At 36.8% G+C, this 21,434-nt stretch overlaps 3 protein-coding genes and 1 long non-coding RNA gene across 13 annotated transcripts; all 4 read right to left on the reverse strand.

Annotated features, from left to right (window-relative positions):
- Window positions 1-397: 397 nt before the first annotated feature.
- LOC139197370 (uncharacterized) lies at window positions 398-3,182 on the reverse strand. Its single transcript, XR_011582729.1, has 2 exons — window positions 1,668-3,182; window positions 398-707 (listed from the first exon to the last, which is right to left on the reverse strand). It is a non-coding gene; the product is annotated as an uncharacterized lncRNA (long non-coding RNA).
- A 1-nt stretch (window position 3,183) lies between these two features.
- On the reverse strand, window positions 3,184-5,101 carry LOC139197692 (uncharacterized). Its single transcript, XM_070825644.1, has 4 exons — window positions 5,071-5,101; window positions 3,482-3,868; window positions 3,291-3,400; window positions 3,184-3,210 (listed from the first exon to the last, which is right to left on the reverse strand). The coding sequence occupies exons 1-4, from the start codon at window positions 5,099-5,101 to the stop codon at window positions 3,184-3,186; spliced, it is 555 nt and encodes a 184-aa protein (XP_070681745.1).
- Window positions 5,102-8,214: 3,113 nt separating this feature from the next.
- LOC103432747 (COP9 signalosome complex subunit 7-like) lies at window positions 8,215-12,666 on the reverse strand. Of its 10 annotated transcripts, none has more exons than XM_070824659.1 (9): window positions 12,415-12,666; window positions 12,104-12,225; window positions 11,275-11,363; window positions 10,576-10,638; window positions 9,822-9,866; window positions 9,608-9,678; window positions 9,071-9,209; window positions 8,639-8,727; window positions 8,215-8,494 (listed from the first exon to the last, which is right to left on the reverse strand). In XM_070824659.1, exons 1-9 carry the CDS (start codon window positions 12,507-12,509, stop codon window positions 8,467-8,469), a joined length of 741 nt encoding a protein of 246 aa, XP_070680760.1. In that variant the 5' UTR covers window positions 12,510-12,666; the 3' UTR covers window positions 8,215-8,466. The 10 variants fall into 10 exon arrangements, with proteins under 10 accessions (XP_070680760.1, XP_070680757.1, XP_070680759.1 ...); XM_070824656.1 differs by having other exon boundaries at window positions 10,576-10,665; window positions 12,150-12,225; window positions 12,415-12,665; XM_070824658.1 differs by having other exon boundaries at window positions 8,639-8,747; window positions 10,576-10,665; window positions 12,150-12,225; window positions 12,415-12,665.
- A 3,473-nt stretch (window positions 12,667-16,139) lies between these two features.
- On the reverse strand, window positions 16,140-19,411 carry LOC103424621 (receptor-like protein 6). The gene has a single exon (XM_029104873.2). The coding sequence runs from the start codon at window positions 19,355-19,357 to the stop codon at window positions 16,481-16,483; it is 2,877 nt and encodes a 958-aa protein (XP_028960706.2). The 5' UTR covers window positions 19,358-19,411; the 3' UTR covers window positions 16,140-16,480.
- Between the last annotated feature and the right edge of the window lie 2,023 nt (window positions 19,412-21,434).

Genomic DNA, 21,434 nt, shown 5'->3' on the forward strand with positions numbered 1-21,434 from the left:
GCCTCATCTAAACCCAGAGGGTGTTCTGTGGTCTAGAACTATTTGAATCAATACATGTAAGTTCTTCAGAAACTTCCATGTATATTTCGTATCATGATCCCATAAGGTAGCTTTTTAGCGCACTATTTCATTCATCTCATTCGACGTGGATTGTTTATTTCTATTTGACCAATCAGTTCTACGTTGTCAGTAATCAACAGAACGCAATTCGATATCGTCACTTTTCCTTTATGTATGTAGCTACCATATAACTGAAACATCATCCATGATAATCTCATTCCAATTCCATATGTCATCCAAACTAGTATACTGGATTAAGATGTCACGTCCCGATCCCAACATACGTCGAGAATCGACACGTGACAAGGAAAATAACGTTCGTTGAATACGGTATAAGTTACGGAATGAAATACTTTAACTGTACCCCAAAATAATGTGAAGGTGGCTAAATTCTCCACAAAATATTTACAAATATTTACATCCCAAAAAGAAGCATAATCTTTGCTTTACTAAGAACAAGTATGAGGTGCTCAAAAGAAAGTCCCAAAAGATAAAGTACAAGAGTGAATCAAGGGTAACCTAATGCTCCAAGTCTTTGATAACTGCACTGCTACCCCCACCTACAAACTTCTCGGAATCTACTCAAACCTGTCAGTTGTACGATCAGTGCCTACACCATCGAAATGGTGCACCAGGCAAACAACAACCTGGATAAATTGCGAAGCTTATAAGAGTGACAATAATATCAAGTATGTGAGAAAATGCCAACCATCAAACACAGTTTACATATCTTGAATATAAATCATTCATAAGAAATCAATACCAACTTTTGTAAACCCCAAAGGAGTCACCCAGACATCCAACGGTTCGTCTGAAATCAATCACAACATCTCACAACCATCTTCTCATACAACACAATGAAAAGTAGAGTTAGAGCGACACAGTTTGGCCGAAGCCTACACCTTTGAAGCCATCTCAATTCAAATTCAATAAATCCTAAGGTGAGTACGATCCCGGACCTTCACTCAACGGAATCGCGAAATATGAGGGATTCTGGACAATCTCTCAACGGAATCCAAGCGGATACGATTCCAGACCCTCACTCAACGGAATCGCTAAGTACAATACATAACAGTAACTAAATGAAACCCAAATTAGATAGGATTCCGGAACATCACTCAACGGAATCACAGAATAAAAGGGATTCCGGACCATCTCTTAACGGAATCCGAGTGGATACGATTTCGAACCATCACTCAACGGAATCGCAGAAGACCAACAACCAGAATGTACGACGGCTCAAAGAAATGAGACAAGCATAGGCTACTTAATTTACAAAAACTCAACAAAGGGAGATTAGGCACAATTACTAAATTTAGAACCAATCACCGAAGCGGAAGGTGAAACAATATCGAAGCAACAAATCCCCATCATAATGGTTAACGGTCCATTACTAGTCCTCACATTAATCTCAACATGCCAATCATACAAATCAAACCACATTTCCAATATACATGCCACACCCCATTTCATAAACATAAATTGATGTCGAAGTATTGGAATAACAATTCAATAGAACATATTCATAAAACCAATTCATATCCACACAGGATCATAATTATGACAACCTGGTAATTACCAATATCACATCTATTAAAGTCACTTACCTGGAGTCCGTGCTAATGTACCCTAGCACGATAGTCAAGGCATCACGTTCTATCACCGCCTAACAAAGCACAAGTCCACATTTAGATTTCCTTCGATAATTCACATACTCAAAAATTCTCATATGTCTCCCACAACAACATTTAATGAGGAATCAAACCGTCGTTCTAATGTAGGGTCCATGATCTTACGTCATTTGCTTTGTAAAATCCAATCACTAGATTTTCACTTATAAGTCCCTAAGGTCCTTAAACAATATCTACAATAGCATACTAAAATTTGGTGTCAATTCAGTGATAAGATCGTCAATTGTTAGAATAATCAAGTGGCAGACCTTATCGATAATATATACAATCAATAGCATTTTCATAAATCGAATGTCACACACCGGAAAATTTGATTTTCTCCAAAAATTCTCAAATTTTATAGGAATAAAGATTTCAACAAGTAGAGTAAACTTTATACCTGTGGCTGAGTCCAATTTGGCCGTGAAGGCCCTCAAATTGGCTCGCACCCAACAAACCCTAAGGTAGCTGTTCTTCAATTCGGCTCCCTTGGTGTTCCAACGCCCCAACCACCAGTTGGGTCTTGTTCCTGGGTCCAAGGGAAGTTGATCAAGGGTGATGGTTAATGGTGATACTCTTCGGAACGACAATTCGTCGTCGAAAACCCCTGGGTTCTTCGATGGAGTTCTACCCGAATTAAACCTTAAAATCCTTGATTTTATTTGGTGGAGATGGAAGGAAGAAGATAGATGAGCAAGTTGCAGGTGAAGGAGATAGGAAAATCAACTGGGAAATGGAGGAATTGGCCTGAAATTGGCCTGTTTGAATTTAGCTGGTGGACCTCACGATTTCACGAAATAGGGAGGAAGAAAGTGGCCCTTCCTTTTTCTTTTCCAAATGGGTCCTTTCATACCCTTTAAAAATCTGATAGGTCCCCACTTTTCTATTTTTTTTTCTTTACTAACTTAGCCTTTAACCCATGCTTCCCACAATCTATAGTTCACAACTTCAAACGTTCGTAACTATACCGTTATAATTCGGACTCGCAAACTGTTTTCGCCTATGCATTCGTGGATTCAAGATCTATTTAAAAACACTAGTTGTAACTTCAAAATATCAACGAAAGATAAAGATTGATTATGAAACTTCCAACTCGACAACTAATCAATTACTAAACTTGTATTTAGTGGAATTAAAATTAACTAATAAAGATAATGTAATCGCGAAATACGAATTTAAATTATGAAACACGAAATAAATGGTGAAATTCCGGGGATGGGATTTCTCATAAGAACTTCAGGTTTTGGGTGTAATCTGGATTTAATCTCATGAGATGTTGAGGGAGAGATTCGTTCGTGCATGTTCTTCCACTTTCAGGGAGGTGCATCCTTCAACATCTAAAACTTAGAAATACAAGATTGACAGGTTTTGAGGAGAAGAATTTTACCTCTGAACGCTCAGCCCGAGGAGAATAAAGATGCATAGGCCAGGCTGGAGGTGAAGAAGGCTCGGTTTAAGAAGTCCCTTCAGGTTTGGAAGCCTGTTTTGCAAAGCAACAAAAACTAGCTAAGTACAAGAGGGGTGAACTTCATATAATACTCAAAGTTCAAAAAAAGTTACCTTCAACTCCTCCAGAATTTTAGCAATGACCTCTTTGTCACTTTGCTGCCCTTCTACACCCACCTGCATCTTATGAGGGGAAGGATCAAGCTTCTTGCTGATAATAGGTCCTATTTACAAGAAATGATAAGATTAGCTCAAAACTTAGGAGGTGAAACTAAATAAAGAAAAATCAAGTTTGAATTACTTACTAGCAGACTTCTGTTTTTTCCTACCCACTTCAGGGTGGAGGGCAGAAAAAGATCTAGAAGCATAAGAGGTCTGAGACCTGGTTCTCTTCTTGGTAGGAGTGGTTCTTGGAGCAGGGAGATCAAGTTTAGCTCGGGGCCTTCCCTCGAGTTCAGAGTCAGAAGATTCTACAACAGTAGATCTTGCCCGACAAGGAGCCCTGGTCTCTTCTTCGGGCCCAGCTTTTGTCTCTGATTCACTGAACATCTCAGAGATGACCCCAACATCCTCAGGGACATGGCTAGAGCCCACTTCTTGCCTAGCTGCCTCTACAGCAGCCTCATGAAGAACCAAGGCATCAACAACCTCTTCATTTAGCATGACATGCACTTCATCAGGATTGCCTTGGGCTGCAAGATCAAAGAAAAAGTTAAGCAATCACGAACTATGAAAATATAAAGGAAAGGAAAGGGTTGCAATATAGGTTATCTATCAGCAGAAGCTGGTTTTTCTGATTGATAGCCTCCTTCCGGCTCTCAAATTCTTTTTTTCTTGGGAATGGACTTGAAGAAAACCTGCTCGAATATCCTATCATGGGCTTCTCTGACATCTTCATCATACTTCCCTAACCACTTGGCCTCTCACCAAGAGGTGAACAGAGACGTGCACTCAAAATTGAGGGTCACGAGCTTGTGAGTTATCTTGCTCATTACCTCTAAGCTGCGCCTGCTTGCCCAAAATATAACATCTGAAGGAGAATGAAGGTGATAGGAAGTTCCACACTGGACGGAATCAAAGAAAGGGATTGAGATTGCTTGTCTAAACCCCAGTTGTCTACCACAGAAGTTGGGGTGGTAAACCTTCATCCTACTTTCACAGCCCACTTGGTCGCTCCGTACTCCCCAAGTCAAATCCCTCTACTAGATGAAGCTAACAAATTTCTGCTTGCAGAAGCTGTTGGCATCCTCCCCAAATGAATCCTAGAAGAGGTTGTCCGAGAACTAAGGGTATATCTTGAGTACTGAAGCACCTCACTCCAGATCAGTTCGAGTCCTATAAATTCTAAAGAAATAAAGGCAAGCTAAGGTAAAGTGATTGGTGGTGGGAGCTTCTGCCAGAATTCGAGCGGAAGCTACTCCCTCTGGAAACTCTAGGTTGGCAGCCCGAAACTCCGGGAAGTACCATTGAAGCGAGAGCTTCACCATCCAAGTAGCTCCGTTGACATTAGTCTTGAATGGCTGGTCCCTTGCCATCTCATAAAGAAGATGATAGAGATGTGCCAGAAAATGACCGATGGCAACATTATCGAAGGAATGCAACACCTCCACCAAAGGGATCTATTCCAACTTCACTCATTTGGATTTGTTTAGGAACACATGTTTATTCAACCAATAGAGGAGTAAGTACATGTGCTCCTAAGCTGGATCAGAGGTGGGAGAAGGCTGGTTGAACATCTTCTTGGCAAAAGGAATGAAGCCCGCAAAAGAAGTCGCATAGCTCTTGAAGGTAGTGAGGTTATACTCCAAGCTAGTGATTGATTGAGAAGCCTCTAAACCTTCAGCAGCAGGGCATGAGGGTGAAGACCAATAATATGTAATGTCTACACACTTGCCCGATGGCCTCAAACCAAAGACCTGAGCCATATCCAGAATGGTGGGAGTCAAGGGGCCCACTCTTAAATTAAAGGTATTAGTCCCTATGTTCCAGAATATGGACAAGTTGAGAGAAGCTCCTTCTTCCTCGAAGAAAATGGACAAGTTGAGGCCAGCCTAAGGGCAATGAAGGTCGTTGACCTGAGGGCAATGAAGGCCGTTGAGCCGACGGCGCAGAGTGACAATCCCTTCTCCAGACTCGCATGCAGGGCGCGATTTGGGAGTCATTGTTAAATTCAAGAGAAATGAGTGAAAGAGCGACTGGAAATTGAGGTAAGAGAAGGTTGAGAATGCAAGAGATTTGGAAGCTCAGGGAGTCAAGTTTGCTGAATGAGGTGGCCGAGAAAAGTGAAATGGAAGTTATTTAACGGGCAAGTAGTTAACTTTGGAAATCGTGGGTTAGTGCAAAGATTTGTTTGAAACGGCTAATTAAGTGGTGCTAATACCCAGTTTCAGCCAGCAATTAATTTTAATCATTATCAATGTCTTGATTAGCAGACTTAACAATAATTAAAAGAGGCACTGTTTGAGTGGACATTTAATGCTAGGCTTAGTGAGAGTGGAGGCCCAAGAACACAAAAAGCAATGGGAGGATTAGGCTCGAACAAATCGACAGCCCAGGAAGAATTGAAAATCATTTTTGCCAAGGAATAGGCAACAAGCCTATGTGAGAAGTGACACTCATAAGGGCAGCTCACCCCCAGCAAAAAGTACTTTTCGAGGGGATGGATAGGTAAATAAATGGTGTCTCACCATGTTCTGGAGGCCATCACCAAAAGGTAAGGCTTAGACAGTAGGGCTAAAGAGTCTATAAAAGCAGCAAGGAACACAAGGGATAGTGACACTCAACCAATCAATCAAAAGACATCCAACTTTGCTCTTAGACAAGCAAGAAACCAAAAAGCTTTAGTTTGTCCAGACTCTACTCTTTTAGTCATAGATCCACCATAGAAAGCCATCTTTTGTCAAGTTTTAGAAGCTCTGCTACTTTTTCCCAGTATTGTAGTATCTAATCCCTTTAGTAAACCCAATTTACATCTCATTCTCCAAAGATTACAACCCCTGTAAAACACAAAGAGAAGTGGTTGTAAGAAGATGAACCTTGCCAAGCAAGGTTATAAGCTTGCCCGAATCTCTTTCGTTTGTACTTACATAAAGTATATTTGTTGTTTAATATATCTTCCATTGTGTCTTAAATCATTTTGAACTGCTTTTCGTTCAAAGTTTCATCTATGATTAATTTGGCTACACTAATTAACTTTGCTTCTTTAGTGTTAACTGTAATCAAAGAAATGGTTGGAAGGGTCCTGAACTCCCTTTATCTGGACATATAATATTATAAGTAAAAGTTCTTGTTTAAAAGGCAAGAAAAAGAATTATATACAGACTTAACCCATTTGTAACAATCCAATAGAATCAAGAAGTTTAAGTAACTTGTGGCGCAAGTAATCAACCCAGTTCTTAACCAAAAAAAAGAACAATTTGTTGTACAAAGATACGCTCAGATCCATATTAATTTTGATTGTGAGCCTCAAGGTCTAACGAATGCCCCACAAAGGCACCATTTAAACTAATTGCAAACTCATATTGCAGCACACCAAGCAGCAAACCTTAACCGACAAGCAAGACCCCTGGAAGTTATGCGAGGGACATATCTAGCCCAAACAAGTGTGACACTAGTTTAGCTGCACCAAGCCAGTGGGATCTTGTTTCCGACAAGCGGATGACGAAGGAGGAACAGCCGCTTCAGGTGGCAAGATGTACTAAGGTAATCAATCCAAATTCTGACAAGTGCTAAATTCATTCCTTGATGCAATGAACAAAGTCGTTATGGGGAACAAGAAGTTTAGTGCAATGCCTAAACATATGGTTTACAATTTATATTTGACTATAGAACTTCATGTACATTAGAACCTCGATAATTCAAAATATCCGATAAAACAATAAGGCTGATTAAATAATATTTTTGGATGGTCCAAACTTGGAGATAATGTGCTAAATTAATAATTCGCTAAATATCAAAGAGAATATATAATGAAAATTTTATATAAGTCCCACGTAATATATAAATGAATGATTTCTTGATTTCTTTACATGAGATTGGAAACCATCGTTGTATATATGATGTGTTACTACGACTTATGGGATAAATAAGAAAACTCATGAATTGTACTTCGTTAAACAAATGTATAGAATTGTTAATTCGTAAATCGAGAAACTAAATAAAATGTACAATATTTGAGTAAATAAGGAGGAATATTATATGATTGATAAATTAATAACTTTTTTAATTTGTCAATTATTTAACATTTGCTAAAGTAATAGATTTTCTTTGGTCCCAAGATTACTAATTTATGGAGGTTTAACTGTATGTTTTTGTTACGAAAGTTTTATTTTTGTTTGTTTATCTATGTTTTTTTAGTTATTTTGTTTCTATTCTTTCCGTTAAATGATTTGTGAGCCTATTACAAAAACACGAAAAGCAAAATGATTTGTGTGCCTAGTGTAAATTTCAAAATGATGACGTAAATGTAACACTCCCTAAAATAACGAACAATTTTCATACGAATCCATATCTATCCACCCTTCTAAAATACACAAAAAATATACAGACCTCCACCACAAGGTACTGAAAAATCTCAACCAAGGTTGGAGTATAATCATGTGAACTATTATAATTCTTTACTTTTTTGGGACAAACGATAGAGTAGTGTACGTACACTAAACTCACTTAAATTACAGGGAAGGAGATTGAAATACGAGACCTCGAGTGCAAGGACGAATGTTCTAAACCAAGTGAGCCACAAGCCACTTATGATCTATAATAATTATTTTCAATTTCATATTTTTAGCAAAGCAAAGTAATTTGGATTGCTTTGAATGTTTTACTCAGATCAAAAATTTATAAATTTTGAACGCCGCATTGCATTTATAAATTTAAAAACCATAGCTAGCATTGTTGGAAATGCTTTAAAAAATGGGTGTTTAAAAATTATTTCCTCAAGGTATGCTTTAACGGCGTTTAATCGGTTTCAGTGATTGCATTCGAGTGCTACAGAGCAAGCGTAATACTACGTATAACATTAAAGAAAGAAGTAGAGCCCTAGTATCTGAATATCCATCCATAAAGCATTTTATAGCCGCACCAACAAATGTTGTTTCATTATTCATTCATGTCAACTCAATTGGAATAGCAAGGGATTTAAGACGAGCTAAACTAAAAATGAACTATGCGCAGAAAGCGAAAAATAAGAATGTTTATTACCAGAGACATTGTGGTCTCCGAAAAGGAGATATCAACAGACCTGGGAAAGAAGGCAACTTGAACTTGCCTAAATAATCGTCGTCTCCAACTCTCAACTCTTATATATAGGATGCCGTCTCCTGCAATTCCAAGTCAAACAGTGGAACGAAGGGAAATCATATTGATCACTCGAACCAAAGGTACAAATATCACCGATAATAGTTTCGGCAGCCATGTATTTGCAAATAAAAATCATAACTAAGAAAATGAGGTGGTTATATTACCTCTTTGGTCGACTACGGTCTTCCTCATAGTCCATCACTCCTCCAGGTTCGGAGTAGATCTCCTCATGCCCCTGGAAGTCAATGTCGGCCTGCTTACAGTGGGGAACTTCTGCCACAATGTAAGTAAAGACACATCGACCAACATATCCCAATAACTAAACAAAAGATTAATAAAAAATTATGTGTTTCGTGTGTGGAGTGGGACTAAAGAACTTGTTCATCTATGATTATGTATAGCTTCAGAATAGCTCATCAAAAAGGCGCTGATGTGCACATTTGTGGCAGAGAAATACATCAACGAAAATAAAATCATAATATCGTGTTTTACCATCCCATGCCATATGTTCAAATCATCAAAATGGATCCCGTTCACTTTATTAGGAAGGATTACTTGCAGAAGCAATACAAAAAATACAACAGGATTAAACTGACCTTGATGGAAATCGACTTCTTTACTTCTTCCACCCTATTTCCAACTTCTTTCTTGTGTTCCTTGGCCACTTCAGTCATAGTATCAGCCCACTTCATCTTTTCTTGAATTGAGATAAGAAGATTGCTTGAGGTATCCAACCTACGTTTTCATTCACACAAAATTTAGGCAATACCATCAGATTTATATCTCAAAAAGAAACTTGAGAAGTCATTAACTTAGAAGCAAAATATCACAAAGTCAGCATACTGGATAAAACACGAGAATGCATTACTACGAAAAACATGGAACCACTTTTTTTAATGTGGAGATAGTTAATAAACTCTACCACATGAAACAATTTCATTAAATTGGTAATAGATGCTCCATAGCATTTGATTGCACACAACTAAGAGTCAGGAAACTTTTATGCAATCAAGGTCAGACATGAATGTTTTCAGATCATAATGCACATATTTAGGACCAAATTCTAAATAAGAAGTTCCATATATGCATACTGAACATACAACCCAACAGAGAAACTGCATCAGAGACGTTACCAGTTTGACAGTGTTTGAATCATACTCCCAAGTTGTCCAGGTCTCGGATCTCTCCCTGCAGCAAACTGGAGCTGCATTTTACAAGAAATAATTGATTCGATATTTCTTATAAGGAAATAAACAAAGAGCAACGAGAAAAGGCAAGCGAAAACAAGTAAAACAACACAAAAATTAAAAATAATTTGAAGCAAAGGCAGCAGTAATAAACACAAACCTCAAAGCATTTTTGCAGCTGGTCCAGCTTTCCTCTTATTATGCCCTAAGAGAAAACATGACATCTCCTTCATGTTTTCTCTATCCACTTAACTATGTTACACAGATACAAATACATGATAAATTACTATATAACAAGGTTGGGATAATAAAATAGTATATATCACATTACACATATATGTGCAAAAGTAATCTACGTAAGAGAGTCAGAAGTGAGTTGTAATTTAAATGTACCAATACATTTTTAAGCAAAGATTCACACAAAAAAATACCCTTGTGCATCTGGATGCGTATGTACACAACACATGTCGCACTATATCCAAAATGTCAATGAATACTGCAAATCTGTATCTGATAACTGTTGGGGTGTTATCGGGGGCGGGCGCCGGGGGGGGGGGGGGGGGGGGAGGGGTTGGGAATCAGGGCCATATCCTTACAGGATACTCACCTGCAATATTTGGAATATTGCTTCATAGACCAAACTAACAGTAACAATTTTCAGGTACTGTCCAATATTCAAAAATAAATTCTTACACGGGCAAGAACCAAGTCCTGCGGCCCATGCACAGAGTAAAATTGGCGGACAGATGGACGGGAGAAGAGTGTTTATTTGTACTGTATTTGAATAACAATTCGTTAAAGTTATGATTATTCATTCCACAACCTTCACTAAAGAAACCTTTTTGTCCAGTAAAAGATGCATATTTCAATGTAACTAGGAAAAAATAGAGGTAGAGGGATGAAAGAATTATTACCGCATACATGCACTCATTAATGAGAAAATCCTCAAGCTCTCGTACATTGATAACATCTAACTCCTGCATAAGTTGATGATATGGTAGTACCTGGAAAATAATTCAAGAATATAAGAGAAAACTGAATGCACAACACAATATGGGACATCTGTGTATATAAAAACCGGATATCAACACAATACTGACCTAGACACCTAATATCAGGATATGATGAATCACTACTTTACAAATACTTAAAAAGGTTCTAGAAGACTCTCTCCATGGTCTTTTAGCACAACAATCTCATGATATGTTCAATTAAAGGCATCAGATACTAAGACCTGTAAGTCCACTATTGTTCTGAATTTTGATTGGAACTAATAAGCTTCTGGCATTCCATATAACTTTTCATATCATCGTTTGCAGTAAAAGGCACCATCATCTATTACATTCAGAATTCAATTGGTAACTGCAGTCTTTCCTCCAAGTGCAACTAAAACAAATATCTGTCCATAAAACTTGTCTAAAAGTGATGATAATTTTTCCTCTCCTTTCATTTTTGATGACATATTTTCTGAAGCATGGAAGACATCAAGTACCAAAGGTGACAAGCTCCATATATTCACATTGAAAAACCATACAGCCATAACCATTACTATGCAATCAGAGATGTATATCACCAACAACTTTTCAAAGGATTACGCATTTAAGGAAACATACCTTGTTTGTCTCAGCCAGTGTAAGAACAGTAAGCTGTTTCAGCTTTAAGACTTGATCAGGGACCAAATGTGGAAGACGACTGGCATCACCTACAATACATTTCAGTTTCTTAAATTCCATAACAATGCCAAAGAGATGCTTAATTTCTTTTTTCATAGAAAATATACTCAGAAACTTTATGGGAAGTAGTTCTCCTGGGAATTGACAATATCTCCCGAATTTCAAAAATTATTTAAGTAAGGAAAAGCTTAAATGTTATGGAGGGAATAATAAAAGACACAGTAGTAGATTTTAATAAAAGATACAGCAGTTGCTTTCAAACAAATGTGCCAGTTGCCCAGTTTACACTTCTTCTAACGAAAATATGTTGCTGCCTCCATTTATTCATCTTATCAGTGAATAAGTATAAGAAAGTATCTTCTTTGACATCTCCAAAGCAACAGTAAGAAAAAAAAAACTGGTGATGAAGTGATGACTCTGCAGCAGAGCTTGATAGAAATATACATGGGTCAGTTATATCCTCAAGCAACATTAATATGACAAAAGCACCAACTGCATTGGCACCCAAAACCCTGCCACATGTTCTTGAGAATGAGGCTGCGCACAATGTTTCATACAATGAACCAACAGACGTTCCAACGGTGGCTCAAATTTTGGGTTTTTCTCCTTCTGAGTTTTGTTTTCATGTTGCACAGGGTTTGTTGATATTTAAATTTTAGGGGTTATTGTTCGATTTCTTTATCACAGATATGGAAGCGGAAAACAAGCATTAATCGATTTGGTGCAAGATAACCAAAGCAATCAAACCAACAGCTAAAGAATAACAAACCCATTAGAAAATCGACCAAAAGATGAAGCGATTTTTGTGTGCTTGCTCTTGTAATCACTCCATGTGCCATGTGCAAACAATCGAAGCACATGGAGGTACACAGAATTTTCAGTTCCTTCAAGCTGCACATATTCCACAGTCAAAAAACAAATGCGTATGAAACAAAACTCAGTAACAATCAATAATTTTATTTTCTCTTTGGCTGCAACAAAATTCTGATTATACATCCTTTGCTCAAACCCAGAAACTACACGACCAAAATATACACAGAAAACTGAAATTCCACAATAAATAAATAGAAACATGGGAACCTGAAGAACATTAGGGACATCGATAATTTCCGAAAAGGCCAAAAGGGCAGGGTGGGAGGTGACTTCTGCGACGAGGGGGCCGAGAGCGGAGCCATCGAGTGATGAGGCTTGCTTCACGTAGTGATCAATGACCTCCTCTTGCTTTTGCTCAATCTCCATCTCAAAAAACAACAGAAATTACTAATTGCAACGATGGAAAAATCGAGACGAGACGGTGAAAAGTTCAGCAGTGGAAAGCTAGGGATTTGGTGGCTAGGCCAAAGGTGCTCTGGAATTTGAGAGGGCCCACGGGATCATAGAGGGCTGGAGCGCTGGCTGCTTTTGGCCAGCCAGCCCCGGGCTGGCTATTTTTTTTTTTTAATGATTTCCTATTGCTGTCGGTTATAGCCGACAGTATTAAAGATATATTTTTTTTTTAATAGTTCTACTATTAGTGTCGGTTATAACCGACACTAATAGTTTGAAATGTTTTTTAATATAACGGCTAGTAGCCGTTGTATTATTAGGCCTTTTTTTTTCTTTTTTTTTTAATGAATTTAAACTTCTTCTTTTTTTTTTAATGAATGTAAACTTCTTTTTTCCCTTTTTTTTTTCCTTTTCATATGAATCAAATTTTGTTTCATATTTTTTTTCCTATAACTTTTATTTCACAAAATTTGTTTCATATTTTTTTTCAATTCTATTTTTTTCGTATAACTTCCTAGGCCATTTATACAACATTAAATTGTAGTTTTTAAATAATAAATTATGTTTGGCCCTATGGCCCTTTGGCCCTCGGTTGGAGACGGTTTTTTGTGACAGGGCTAAAACGAGCCCTTTGGCCCTCTGGCCCTCGGTTGGAGACGGAGGCAAATATGGCCCTGTACTGTTCATTAAAATATTAATATCTTGGGGAATCTTGGAGGGCTAGAGGGCTCAAACGAGCCCTCTGGCCAGCCTTCGGTTGGAGATGGCCTAAGGGTAGAATGATGCATTGTCAGATTCTATTGTGGGCACCTGGCATTCGCATCGAGACATCTCCATATCTTAACCGTAATATTTATTAAAATAAATGAGTAATATAATTTGACCGAATTTGATCGTTAATATTAAAACGTAATATGAAGTTACATGTTATATTGAAAAAAAGGTTAAATTAATAAAAAATTAAATGAAAAACCTAAATGAGATCAAAGAATCCAATAATGAGATCAAAGACATCTCCAGTGCATGTATGATATATATTTTCCGATTAGGGATTTGGATTGGAAACCTTATCTGTCATTTCTGCTTTGACAGTCTTGTTTCTCTATTTGTAAATATGAATTCATCACACAAAAACACAAAAAGGTTTTGTTATTTCCCATTAATTTTCTTGTTCAAATATGTCAATAATATGAAAGGTTTTGTTATTCTTTAATGTGGGACTTTCGCCTTCACCTCTTCACATGTACCAATGACTTGTTTTTTCCCATCAATTTTCTTGTTAAAATATGTCAATAATTTTGAAAAATGGTACATAAAAGTACTTTTATAAAGTTATAATATCCTTCACGTGAAAATGTTTTTTTGCAAGAATAAAATGTGTATTGTCCTTGCATGACAAAAGAGAAATTAAGTCACAATGACCATGAAAACTATTGAGGAGAATTTATAAGATAGATATTTATATAAATGATAACATTATTATTTCATCAATGATATAACACAAGTTTTAGGGCTAACGACATTGATGTTTTCTGTTTCTACAAAACCAGTTCCCTTGTAATCCACGATTCTCATTCATTCCCTCCGATGATTGGAACAAAATGTTGTACAAATTTCGTAGCTCTGGTTTTAAAATTTTAGACAATTCTTGTTATAAACATTACTCTTAAATAAGTATTCTTAGTTACTAAGGCATATGAAAGTTTCGATTTCATTTGATTGAAAAGATTGTCTCCAATTAATCGAATGAATAAGAATCCTTTCAAATGAACATAGCTGCTTTCATTCTAATTTCAGAAAATCCAAATCCATGAAAACATGCAGCACTCTACTATCTTTATTTACATTACTTTCTATCTCCATTTAATTGTTAAAGAAACTCGATGGTACAAGCAAACTGATATAACTTAAAAACAATATGATATATAAGGCTGAGTCTTGAACTTGAACAACACAATCAACTAAAAGCTAAAAAACACCAATACATTCTATCTTTTTTCTTTTTTAAAAAAACCTCGACGGTACGAGGGAAAATTTATTGAATAAAAAAGAAGTTATATCTAGTCAGGGGATATAAACTTTACCCCTCAAAATAAAAAAAGAAAAAAGAAAAGAAACTGAAAGTAAAAGAAAATAGGAGGGACATACACTTACATAACCTGATGCAAACTTATAAATAAACATATAGAAAGTGAAGGAAAGAAACACAACAGAGAAAACAAACGACAACAAGAAATGCGCAACGGTAACAAACTGATCATTCCAACGACTTAAGAAACAAGTCGGGCCTCCTTGTGATCACAACATCTGCAAGAACTACTCCCACTACCAACCCACTTCCACATCCGGCCGAAACAATTTTCCAATCAAATTCAAATATGCCTTCTGAGCTAGAATCACCTTCGTCGACGGTTGAAGGTGGAAGTTGAGGGGCCTTAGGATTTCCACATTTCTTTGGCAATGGATCTCCACACAACCCTGGGTTTCCCTCGTATGAAGTGAATTTCAAGGAAGTAAGTTGGGTTCCAAGGGATGATGTGATAGAACCAGTGAGAATGTTGTGGTATAGAATCAGTTTCACCCAAGGAAGGAAAAGTGGAGGTTGGTCTAAAATGAAGTTTTGAGAAATGGCCAACAATACCAAAGTTTCTATGGTTGTGTTCCACATCCATTTTGGTACTTGGCCTCGGATTTTGTTTCTAGAAAGGTCCAAACGCTCCAAACTTTTCTAATATTGTAAGAAAGATGGAAACTCTGTTAGGTTGCAAAAACTCAATCCAAGAATGGTGAACTGTGGAACTGTTGAATTCACAATTTAATTGGAGTTGGTAAAGAAATTGTAGATTTTGAAACATTTGAAACTCTACTACACCACACTCAGACTATTCGAATGTAGATAAAGGATCTGAAGGTTTGTGAGATTTGAAAAAGATGTGAGGTTTGCCAAGGAATCAGGAATCGGACCTCCAAATCTGTTGAGTGAAATGTCTAGATCAGTGAGCTTCCTAAGATTCCCAAGTGAAGATGGAACCAACCCTTCCGAAAAATTGCATTGAGCCACATCCAACTCTTGCAGTGAATCAAGGTTTCTAAACGAAGAGGGTATGTTCCCGAAAAACCTAGTAAAGGAAACTTTCAGAAGCATGAGAGGACTACTTCGATTAAATTCAGGAAAATATCCAGTCAGATCTTGGTTGTATCTCACACTAAGAATTTCTAGGTTTGGTAGTTGGAAAATTCTCACAGGAAATTCACCAAACAGGTGACATCCCACGATGGCTAGGGCATTCAAAGATGATAAGTTAGCCATTGAATGAGGAATTGCCGAAGATATGTTTACCAAACTGAGGGAAAGTACTTCGAGACTAGTTAAGTTTTGAACTAGGCTTCCAAACTGAGGTAGTAGGAATTTGAGAGTAATTGAAGTTATTGTCAGAGAGGTTTAACCTTTGACATCACTTTCATCTCCATTTTGTTTGTTAAAAGATACGAACAAACGTTGACATAACTTAAAACAATACGATGTATAGGGCATGGTCTTGAACTTGAACAACCAATCAACTAGAAGCTAAAAAGCAGAAATACATTCTTTCTTTCTTTTTAAAAAAACCTCGACGGTACGAGGGAAAATTTTATTGAATAAAAAAAAAGTTACACCTAATCAGGAGGACATAAACTTTACCCCTCAAAATAAAGAGACAATGAAGAAAAGAAAGCGAAAATACAAGAAAGTAGGGGACATACACTTACATAACGGGAAACAAACTTATAACTAAACGTATAGGAAGAGAAGGAAAAAAACCACAACAAAGAAAATAAACGACAACAACAAATGCATAACATTGTAACATACCCAATTTCTAAGCCCCCCACTAGTACTCTAAATTTTCCTTATCATTTGTCTGATCATTCCAACAATCTTAAGAAACAAATCGGGCCTCCTTGTAATCACAACATCTGCAAGAATTACTCCCACTACAAACCCACTTCCACATCCGGCCGAAACAATTTTCCAATCAAATTCAAATATTCCTGCTGAGCTAGAATCACCTTCGTCTACAATTGAAGGTGGAAGTTGAGGGGCCTTAGGATTTCCACATTTCTTTGGCAATGGATCTCCACACAACCCTAGGTTTCCCTCGTATGAAGTGATATTCAATGAAGTAAGCTGGGTTCCTTGTGGTATAAGACCTGTGAGATTGTTGTGAGACACATTGAAATTGGCAAGAAAAGTAAGTCGACTCAGTTGTTGGGGGATCTGTCCTGAGAGCATGTTTTGTGAAAGGTCCAACGATTCAAGCTTCGTCAAGTTTCCGAAGGATGATGGAATAGAACCAGTGAGAATGTTGTGGGATAGATTCAGCGAACGAAGCTCCTTAAGGTTCCCAATGAATTCTGGAATTTTCCCTTCAAATTTGTTGCTTGAGATATCAAAGGATGCAAATTCTTCTCGGATCTTTGGGTAGTATTGCTCCAAACCTTTTGTTGCTATTGTGAGTTGGTAATCTACATTGCTCCAAACCGGGAATCCATCGACATCATAAACTACACGTGTGTACATATATGTTGACTTGTTTACAATAATATCTGGAAACACAGATGGAACCGCTCCAGTAAAATCATTGTAAGCCAAATCAAGAATGCGTAACTTGGGGAAATCGACATTCTTTCTAGATTTTCCAATCACACCGTAGAATCCATTATGGCGCATTGCCAAAAGTTTTAACTCTAGAAGAGTCCCCAACCAAATGGGAAAAACATCATTGAAACGATTGTTTGACAAAACAAGATACTCAAGCATCACACAATTGGCCAATGACCTCGGCAACTGCCCCTGCAACTTGTTATGACTCACATCAATCATTCTCAAACTGCTTCCTTTGTTGTATGTCTGAGGAATAATTCCGTGAAAAGCGTTGTTTCCGAGAAGTAGAAGTGTCAGATGATCACTAAAGTTTCCAAGACACTGAGGAAGCATGCCACTCAAGTTATTTTTCGACAAGTCAAGGGACAGAAGATTTTTCATATTGCAAAGCAACGGTGAGATTTCTCCAGTAAAGTTGTTGTCTGCAGCTGCATATTCTCGCATGGTTGGTGGAGGTATCGGTAGTGATCCATGAAACATGTTGGACGAAAACCTTAGACATAACAGTTTCACCCAAGGAAGGACAAGTGGAGGTTGGTCTGAAATGAAGTTATTGGAAATGTCTAACAATAGCAAAGTTTCTAAGCTTGTATTCCACATCCATTTTGGTACTTGGCCTCGGATTTTGTTTCCAGCAATTTCCAAACGCGTCAACCCATTCTGATATTGTAAGAAGGATGGAAACTCTCCTAAGTTGCAATTACTCAATCCAAGAACGGTGAACTGTTTAACTGTTGAATTCAAAATTCTGGATTGAGTGACAAGTTCTAAACCGTTCCCGCTTAATTCGAGTTGGTAAAGAGATTGTAGATTTTGAAACATTTGAAACTCTACTGCACCAGTCAGAGTATTCGAATGTAGATACAGGATCTGAAGGTTTGTGAGATTTGAAAATGACGCAGGAACTGAACCATTTAATCTATTAAAAGCAAAATCTAGGTACTCTAGTTTGCTAAAGTTGCCTAGCCAAGATGGGATTGGACCGGTTAATCGACTTGTACTAATCCTAAAAGTAGCCAGTTGGGTAAGGTTTGCCAAGGAATCAGGAATTAGACCTCCAAATTTATTGGCTGAAATGTCTAGATAAGTGAGCTGCCTAAGATTCCCAAGAAAAGATGGAACCAACCCTTCCGAAAAATTGCATTGAGCCACATCGAAGTTTTGCAGTGAATGAAGGTTTTGAATTGAAGAGGGTATTGTTCCAAAAAAGCCAGTAAAACCGACTTTCAGTAAGATGAGAGGACTGCTTTGATTAAATTCAGGAAAATATCCAGTCAGATCTTGGTTGTATCTCACACTAAGAGATTCTAGGTTTGGCAGTTGGAAAATTCTCACTGGAAATTCACCAAACAGGTGACAGTCCCTGAGGTAGAGGGTTGTCAAAGATGATAAATTAGCCATGGAATGAGGAATTGCCGAAGATACATTTACAAAACTGAGAGAAAGTACTTCGAGACTGGTTAAGTTTTGAACTAGGCTTCCAAGATCTGATGCTTCAAGTTTCAACAAGGGATAATTCTCCTCTTCTGACGACTGATGATCCTTATCTTCTGACAATCTATCGAGATTGAGAGCTAGATTAAGGTATGTCAACTTGGATAACAGTGAAAGTTCAGAAGGGACTTTACCAGAAAAGACAGAGGTAGAGAGGTCAAGATGAGTAAGGCTTGGAAAATTCCTAATGCTAGTAGGAATTTGAGAGTAATTGAAGTTATTGTCAGAGAGGTTTAACCTTTGAAGATGAACAAGGCGGAAGAGGCTGCTGTTGCTGTTGATAGAGCCGTGGAGACAGCTGCTACCAAGATCTAGGCCAATCACATGACCCGTCTTCTCATCACACTTGACACCTTCCCATGAGCAGCAGGTGCTATTTCCTCCTTCAGCTGGTTTCCATGATGAAACCTTTGGATAAGCATCGGGAGATCTAGAAGCAGATTTGTCAATAGTAAAGCTGTCTCTGAATTGCAGCAGGGCGGACTTCTCCTCATCAGGGCAAGATGGATACTGCTTCTGCGAAGAGTAGGAAGAGTTAGCAATAACCACATGATGAAACAGCAACAAAACTAGTACTGGTTTTGAAATGCGAATGGTGGAGATATCAAGAAACCCCATGACAACAATATTTTGATTTTTTTTATTTTTTTATTTTTTGTTTTGCACTCTTAGCTATGTATGGAGTGGAAAGTGATACAACTATTTATAGACTGGCATCAGCATAAAATTCTTCCGCAAATTAATCTCTAAAAAGTGATGGAGATGGGTGTAATGAGGACAAGTGCATCGTATCTTCTACATGTATAAAAGATGCTCTTGACTAATTTATTCGTGAGTTAATTTTTGAAGTCAAGTCTTCCAACTTTTGAGATGGTGTGAAATTAGAAGTTAGACAAATGAGCAGCACCATAAAAGAAAAAAAAAATATTTGCATACACACATATAGTTTATCGCATGAGTTCCTTCTGTAAGGGTTTATGGTATTTGTATTGACACTCTTGTAAGGTTTTATCATATTTGTATGCCCAATTGCAAGACTTATCAACTTTGTATTTGGGTACTTCTAAATGTGTTGGACCTTCATGCTTGAAATCTTCATTAAAATATGTGTAATTTGTATTGGAATACAAAATTAAACAAAAAAAAATGTTAACGGGTGACTCATGAGCTTAACAGGTTGAGTTTGAGTGACTCATTAATTTAACGAGTCGGGTGTGGGTCACTCATTAGCTTAAAGGTTCAGGTGAAACCCGACTCAAACCCAATAAACCTGACTTGTTTATAGGTTACCAGCATATAGTAAGGGGGATGAAAGTTTCGAACTCTCAACAACAAATTAAGACATTAGAGTCATTAGATTCAATTCTTGCATTGGCTTGAAGTGGGATGGATTTGAAGCCATAACTTTTCATTCGATATCCAATTTCTTCATCATTAGGACTTTCAAACTCCTAGCATATATTAAGTCAAGAGTGCAGGTGTAACGAAATTTTTCGTGTTGGATTTGGTCTATGTTGCATTTTTCAAACCACAAGCCCTTTTTTCATCAGAAAAGAAATATCTCATTAACTCAAGAGAAAGCAAGGAAGAGAGATACTTCCACTTGGAGTTGAAGCCCCAAGCCCCAACCATAGGAAAACTGCAGAAAAACGTATTTGGCTCAATTCTAATTTTCATTCATTCTCAAATGTACAATATATATTAAATACAAATATATAGATTATTTACAAATGCACGCCATTTACTCTTGTGTGGTGCTATCCACACACCCATTTTTACCTGTCACACACCACTCCCAATTTTCGAACGTTGGGCCATGTGAATGGTAGAAGATCAATGTACAAAAATTAACGTGTGTGTATGAAATAAAATGGGGTGTGTGAATAGCATTAGGAGAAATTAGATTCAAATCCTTCATTTTCCTACTCCATTGATTAAAACCTTATTCCTTTTCAATTTTTGATCAACGTCGTTGGATATTAATAATATCATTAATTATTTCAATAATAATTTTTTTAAATATATTCCTTTAGTGTTAAAAATGTTACAATTAATATATTTATATTTATGGCTAAATTTTTTATCATATATTTTTATTTTTAGTTTGTAACCATTTTTAATTTGCAAACCTTTTTTAATTTGTACCAATTTTCTTTTCAATTTTAATTTGTACCCATATATTAATTTCTTTTTGTGCCCATATTTTTTAAAGTTTTATTTGTATTTGTGTCCATGTGTTTACCATCACGTGACATTGTATAATTAATCAATAATAGAAAAATTACATATGGTATATTTATGTTTTATGGCTAAACTTTGTATCATATATTTATATTTTTAGTTTGTACCCACTTTTAATTTGCAACCTTTTTTTAAATTTGTTGTATTTTCTTTTTAGTTTTAATTTGTACCCATGTATTTTTTTTTTTTTTGCACCCATATTTTTAAAAATTTCATTTGTACACATAATTTTTTAATTTTTTATCTGTACCCTAATTTATTTATACTGTACCCATTCTTCTTTATTAATGTACCACTTTGTTATATGTGAAATGTACCAATTTGTTTTGTAAAATGTACCAATTTTTTTAACACTATGGATACATTAATTCTTTTGCCATTTATTATTTGTTATTGTTACATAGTTTTTATCCATTTATTCATCAAAATGTTTGAATTTTTCATTGTAGCCGTT

The sequence above is a fragment of the Malus domestica genome, chromosome 07, assembly GCF_042453785.1.
Source record: "Malus domestica chromosome 07, GDT2T_hap1".
NCBI classification, from domain to species: Eukaryota; Viridiplantae; Streptophyta; class Magnoliopsida; order Rosales; family Rosaceae; genus Malus; species Malus domestica.

Bases quoted from the DNA above. Each gene is read 5' to 3' on its own strand.
- LOC139197692 (XM_070825644.1), bottom strand. From the start codon at position 5,101: ATGGCTCAGGTCTTTGGTTTGAGGCCATCGG. The intron at 3,401-3,481 runs GTAAGTAATTCA...TCTTGTAAATAG, and splicing joins GAAAAAACAGAAGTCTGCTA to GACCTATTATCAGCAAGAAG. The intron at 3,211-3,290 runs GTAACTTTTTTT...TTTGCAAAACAG, and splicing joins AAATTCTGGAGGAGTTGAAG to GCTTCCAAACCTGAAGGGAC.
- LOC103432747 (XM_070824650.1), bottom strand. From the start codon at position 12,573: ATGGAGATTGAGCAAAAGCAAGAGGAGGTCATTGATCACTACGTGAAG. The intron at 9,867-10,575 runs GTAATAATTCTT...GTTTTCTCTTAG, and splicing joins TTAATGAGTGCATGTATGCG to GGCATAATAAGAGGAAAGCT. The intron at 8,728-9,070 runs GTCAGTTTAATC...CACTGTAAGCAG, and splicing joins AGAAGTCGATTTCCATCAAG to GCCGACATTGACTTCCAGGG.
- LOC103424621 (XM_029104873.2), bottom strand. From the start codon at position 19,357: ATGGGGTTTCTTGATATCTCCACCATTCGCATTTCAAAACCAGTACTA.